Consider the following 6,660-nt stretch of genomic DNA (forward strand, 5'->3'; position numbering starts at 1 on the left):
GTAACTTTCTCGAAGTGCGGCGCGCCCGCACGCGAACTAAAGCACAACTATTTTGAATGCATTAACTCACCGAGGATCGATCTACGAATGCTTCGCAAGACAGAAAACAGTGGACCAAGTTTCTTAGCCCGGTGTTAGTTTCCCACCGAATTTCAACCTTTCTTATTCCAATTAAATGAAGAAATTTTTCGTCATTAAGGTAGTTCGATAGCTAAGTGCCGTATAAAAAATAGGCTGCAGCCCCCTTCGTGTACGAACATTATTCGTTGTGAAATATGTTCCAAAATCATTCAAATTATCGTTAATGGTCAGTAAAAAAAATATACGGTTACGATGTTTTACTAAAATTCATAATTCCTCGTTATTTTGTTTGTACCATGCGACAGCGTTGCCAGGTCGCGATCCTTAAAATTCTCCCACCCAAATTCTCATAAGATTTTTATTGAAATAATTTTTTTCTCAAAAAATAGACGGCAGATCATGTTTTCTGTTTTTTTTTTTTTTTTCATTTTTTTTTCATTTTTTCTTCATAAGATACTCTGAGACCGTGTTTTTTAAAATACAAATCGTAAGAACCATTCTCGAGTTGTTTCAATACACATTTTTCGACAGAAATACATTTTTGGGCAATTTTTCTCTCTGACGATGGTTCAGTTTTCCATCTTTCAATAATTCCCATCATTTGATATCGCACTGATGAATTATACTGATAAATTCGTCGCGACCGAAACTGAGTTTTCGTAAATAAATTGAATAAATGAATTTGCCTTTCGAGTACAACGAAACTCGGTTAAATTAACCGCTTCTATCACCAGTTTTGGACTCTTGATTTTTTAAATCTATAGTCAATAATCACGTTGAGCTTTGAGCCCTCGATGGGTACATTGAACTCTAGCATGAACGAAGCGCCGGTACATGATCATGCAAATTTTAGTATATACTTCTCGCGGGCATATACTCACCGAGTACGAGTAGAAGGAAAACTTGTTGCGGGAGCCGTGCCACCATTCTGGACTCCTTTCGCACATTTATGTATTTAAATCGAGCACCTTCACCGTTTCTTGATTTCACTATCACTATCACGATTGCCTTGGGCAAACACATTCATTAACGGTTAACAATTTTATCCCGGAGCCTCGACTCAATTACGCTGAAACTTTTCTTTACGCAGCAACGATTTTCACTGTTTTACTGATATTTCATCATGCTGGAAAATTTAATATTTCGTTTAATTAATTTGCGAAGAAGCTGTTTCCGACTGAATTAACGTTTATTTATCGAGAGTTTCAATACAAATTGTTGTGTTTGAAGAGTCCGCTGCGTCGTTTTCAACTAGAGTATCCTATTATCAAGCAACTTTTTTCACCCACCGTTCAATTTCTTTATTGTTTTTTCCCTCTTTTTCACTTATTTTCTCCTCAAACGTTTAACAAAAAGTACAGAGTCCCATTTTTGTTAAATTTATCTCACAAAAATGAACGCTTCATCGCACCGTGCGAGCGTATTTATTTTCCACTCAGTTTTTTCCTTCCAACATCAAATCCTCCAATTTCCGGGCTCAATTTCCTTGCGGCTTCGCTTCCTGTTCATTTTTTATTTGTTTTTATTTCCCTTCCAAAACTGCGTCGTACCCTTACAATCGCATCGAAAAACCAGTCGAATTGTCAGAAGTAAAAAAATTTGAATAGTCGCGTCCGGAGTTATGACAAAAACTACAATATTTGGCTGCGATTGTACGAGCAAAAAGATCTCCGACAATGCTGCAAGAATTTCTACCAAAACGGCTACATTTCAGTGGTATTTTCCATAATGAAAATAAACTACAGCAAATCGTGGAAGAAGCTATACTTCAATCGTAATCCCGCGTGAAATATTATCTTTTCCGAAAGTGTGATGCGGTGGAAACCGTTAGAAAAAATAAAAGAGAAAACAAACAAACAAAAAAAGAATATTAGGAGCGCAGATAAAATCGATGTAGCGAAACAGTTTTAACGGGAAATCGCCTTTCCGCTTTCATCCCTGTACCCGCAACCCTTTGTCGAGTCCTTAAAAAAGTGTTAAAAGTAGATAAATCGAAAATCGATAATCCATCGTCTCTGCGGAAAGTCGTTGCTTCATCGTGTATTTTCGCCATTTCATCCGGAAATTACATCTTCATTGTGATCGAATAATCATTTTCATTGGGACTTATATTCCATCACAGCTGAGAGAAAGAAATTCGATTTCCTTGGGCTGCTTCATCTCAGTCAACCGTTCGGAGCGATTCTACGAGCCTGCGGAGGCTCAAAAGTTTATTATTGCGACGACGATTTTTCCAGATGAATGTGAATCTCGAATTATGTAATCAAACTCTCATAAATTATTCATCCGAATTTCAGTCCAACAAACTTTTTGCAGAGACTCGTCGCACGTGCTATCTTCAAAAAACATTTTTTCTACGCGTCTTTTAATAACCTCGGCTCAAACTGTATTTACGAAGGTCTCAGGATCGCAGATAAACGCTTCCACGATGAAGTTATCCCCGCAGACCCGAATACTTGCGAGGAAGCTATTCGGAAAGCACAATAATAATGTCCGCAGAGCAGCTGATTTACTGTGGTAAATAATACCGTCAAAAGCACGTGCGAATGAAAGAACTTTTCTCTGAAATACGTTCCACTGCAGGGAGCCACGTGCATATTTGTGTTACACGGCGTCCGCGTTTGTTCGAGTTTTTCTATGCCCGTACCCGTGAGTTTGCTGAAAATTTCGCGCTTTTCGGACTCGATATCTGATGCTTTTGCAGGTCTCGTCCAAACTTTTCTGCTTCGAAAATCTACGCTTCGCTCGGAACGTGTCAGAAAGAGTTTTACGACAGGAATCGATGAGAAATAATAAGAAAAAAAAAAGAGGAGAGAGTAAACAGCAGCGATACTGGGACAACACTTTTTCAAATTTGTGGCGAATTTCACCATAATCGAGTCTTTTTCGTTGTGAATTTCACTGAATCCATTAAGAGTTTTCCGTCAAACAAATTACGAGTGGAATCATTAATTTTGGGGAAAAATTACGGCAGAAATTTGGGGAGTTTCGTTCGGCGTTTTTAGTAATTAATCTTTCAATTAATCCGTTTTTCAGTTTAATTGGATTGAATTTTGATCAGTTTTAATGAGAGCATGTTTTACTGCGCTGTCGAATGATGCGTACATTTGGCCAGAGAAGGCTCTGCGAAATGATGAAAAATGAGTTAACGCGTCTGTCGCAGTGACTCGGAAATTTTTCGCTTTTTCACGCTACCCTCGAACGTCTCCTGTCAAACGACGCTTTTCACTAATTTTCGACTTCGCAGTATGAAACACGTTTTTTTAGAGTGTGCGAAAGGGGAACAGCGGAGAATAATTGACTTGTGAAAAATTCATTTTTCTGGATACGCGTTGAAACGTCGACGGGGAGCTCGAGTCTGTTTTTTCAAAGATTCTCAACTCGCGCGTGGATTTCCGAACTCGAAGACCAGTCGAAAAATTCTGCGACAAAAAATCAACGGGATTCGCATCGCGATCAACGTCTCCGGTGTGAAAAATTTTACGTCGGCGAAACTCGAAAATTTCGTTCGTTTTAGAAAAAGTAAAATGGTGAAAAAAGAGCAGGGAAAATTCACTTTTCGAACGCTATCGCTGAAATTTTGCCTTTTTCCGTGTTATTCCGTCGCGAGCCGGTGATGAATTCCGTGACCGTTCGCTTCGAGAGTTAAGTATAAACAACGATTGAAAATAGTCGAATCGGTTACACTGACATTACCAACTGGTAGAATTTGCATTCCTGAATAATCTTATCAAACGATCGGTAACGATATTCATACGTGGCCCGAGGCGGCTTTGGCACGGTGCCGAGATTTTTCGGGTATATTTTTATCACCTCCATGGATCAGCTCTCTACCCTTCTTCCCCCTTTCCGACCCCGTTAGTACTGCTTCGTCCCCGCCGATAAATTTGTCCTCCGTAACTCGAGGTGAGTCCCGAGGTAAAAACCTTTAACTAACATTCCGATGATTCTCGTATCTTTAATTTCCGATGGAACGGAAGGGGCATCGACTTGCACGATATTCGATGAACGAACTCAAAATTCCACTCACTTTTCAAAAAAATTTCTTCCCAACGAGCTTAAAATTGCGGTCACTTGTATTTGTTATAGAAGCAATTAGTATTGGCAGTGAAAAATCGAACAAAAATTCAATCAGCCAATATTGTTCGTAGTATTTGAAATTTTGATTGCTCTTATTTTAATCTCATTCTTTGAATCCACTAAATTTTCATGATTTTTGCTCAACTATGAAAATTTCGTATCTCCGGCATTCACAGAAGCACATGTCCGTGGAAAAAATACTCGGGCGCGACTTCGAAACTCAAACACGATGCGACGTATCGCTCGCGGAGTTTGGCCCCCGACTGAGTGAGCTTGCAAGCTCACAAGCCATCCAGCCGTCGCCAGTTCGAAGCCACCTCTCGCCCCGCCGACGCAGACACGGCCGTCGACTCGACTCAGCTTCGAGCTCAACATTACGCTTTTCTCCAACTTCTCTCCTGCTGGTGCCTCCGGAGCTTTTCCCCAATTTTCTTTGTCTCATAGTTAAGCTCGAAGGATCTTTGTCTCTTGAGTTTTCCTCCAAGCAGTGGCGCTTCACTCGGTTTGGGACGGCCAGGGAGTGAAGATACCGCGATTTTTATCGATGCAGAGTTATAATCGAGGATTACCGAAAAACTATCCAAAATACTGAAACGATCGGATGACGAAGGACACTCAAAAAGTTGTGGGAAAAACTAATGGGGAAAATACGCGCCATTTCTTCCAGCCACCGTCTCACTTTTTCAGGCAACGGATTAATTGGCATAAAGATAAAGAACAACCTTGGTGACTCCGAGAAACACAAGAAAATTCGTAGTCGAATAAATTTCGTTCACACTGATTATTTTAGTTGTAAAGTTATCAAAAATTATAATTCGGGCCTCAAAGGAGTACTAATTCAATGGGCGAGTGCTAAATAAATTATCTTCGACCAACCCAGATTTGTATTCTCTTCGGCACTGCACGTATCAAAGGAGAAGAGGGCGAGAAACTATTAAGGATGCTGTACATGTACACTCTGAGTAAAATTTTCGCTGCTTCAGTCAAACTGACATTCGATAATTACGATAAAAATGCTCTAAAGTTTCTCGTAGCCGTTTAAAGCGCCGAACGGTGCAGCGACTGATAAGATTATTTTTTAATCCCCCTCACAAAAAGGTTGGAAATATTTTTTTTAGATTCCCCGCTCCCCACTGACTCACGACGAGTGGGGAATTTGACGTTCAACACTTTTGGCACTTCTGAAGCGTGATGTTGAGTTTTTTTAATCAAAATTAGTCAAAATTACTGCAGTTTCATGTTCCTTTTCAAAAATGTTGATACAAAAATAACTTGATCGTTTAAATGGATAAAAAATTCCAAAATATTGAAACAAAGTTGGAAAGTGTGTAACGTATGAAAAAAAAAAAAAAAACAAATTCAGAATCATTCGAACTACGAACGCTCAAAAGAGGGTTCGAGTACTTAAAAATTACTGGTTGAATAAAATTTGCGAAATATTTTCAACATAACAAAATATTTTGGAGATTTTGGTGTAAGCTTGGATAGCAAACGGCTCGGTGAACGAAATTTTTGGCTGAGAATGTGAAGGCGAAACATCCTTAATGCAACAGTAGTAGGGACATTTGTAGTCGGAGCATGCGGAGACTCGGGTGAGTTGGGGGTGCAAATTCAAGCTGCATGTTTTTCTCTTACATTCTGGGGCATGCGATAAGGAACACGCGAAGATTTCATTCACTGTAAACGATATAATTTCAAGTTGGAGGGGGCGCCTACAGCGGATTCTGAAAATCGTACATAACTGCATATCTCTCGGAGGAAAATGAGCTTCTGGCCTGGCTCCCGGAGCCCGGTGCATTCGCCGACGCCGTCGCTCTTTCTCGCCAATTTCCCGTTCTCCACTTTTTCAACATTTTTTCCATTGTTTTCTTCTCGAGCAGCAATAGGTTGGGAACGAGTCTAGTTATAATGGTGACAACTCCAATAAACACACGTCAGAAACACACTCTCTCTCCTCTCCTCCTATTTATGCCGGTGTAGCACCGCTTCACGAGGCGGAAATTCTTATGGATATTCGCGTCCATTTGAAAAACTTTAAGTTGCGAGAACTCCTTGCGCTCAATTTCCAGCACCTTGCTCAGTTTATTTAATAAAATAAATCCGTTGCACGTTTTTTTTTATCACATAAATAAATAACCACTATTGTGTCCGAACACCAAGCGTTGCTTGAAACGAAGACAAACATCCGAGGAACCTCGAGAAAGAATCCAGGTTCTTTGATGTCAGGTATTTCACAGCCTTTCCACAGATCATTCGTGTGGAAAAACGTGCAAAATTTCATTTTAAACTACACGGGAAAAATGCTCGTTCATTTTTTTGGTCGATTATTCACATTCTTTCAACAAGGATTATTGTTCTCTTAAGGTAGTTCACGCACGAACGATTTTCTTAAGAAAGTCTCGAAGTTTACACAGAGATGAATAGTCGACTGACACGCATATCAAATTTTAAAGGTTTCGTTTTATTGGTTATTAAGATAAACGTGTTTAAATATGAAGA

At 39.7% G+C, this 6,660-nt stretch overlaps 1 protein-coding gene across 6 annotated transcripts in view; it reads right to left on the reverse strand.

The window, feature by feature from the left end:
- The window catches only part of Neto (Neuropilin and tolloid-like), a 70,235-nt gene extending 65,824 nt beyond the window's left edge, over nucleotides 1-4,411 (reverse strand). The window contains exons 1-2 of one of the 6 annotated variants that reach the window (XM_043415375.1): nucleotides 4,307-4,411; nucleotides 963-1,582 (exon numbers count right to left, since the gene is read on the reverse strand). In XM_043415375.1, coding sequence (XP_043271310.1) covers nucleotides 963-1,104 — 142 coding nt within the window. In that variant the 5' untranslated portion in view covers nucleotides 1,105-1,582; nucleotides 4,307-4,411. Of the gene's footprint in view, nucleotides 1-962 lie in introns of all 6 variants that reach the window. The other 5 variants (XM_043415373.1, XM_043415374.1, XM_043415371.1 and 2 more) reach the window with 5 other exon arrangements.
- Between the last annotated feature and the right edge of the window lie 2,249 nt (nucleotides 4,412-6,660).

The sequence above is a fragment of the Venturia canescens genome, chromosome 3, assembly GCF_019457755.1.
Source record: "Venturia canescens isolate UGA chromosome 3, ASM1945775v1, whole genome shotgun sequence".
In the NCBI taxonomy this organism is placed as follows: Eukaryota; Metazoa; Arthropoda; class Insecta; order Hymenoptera; family Ichneumonidae; genus Venturia; species Venturia canescens.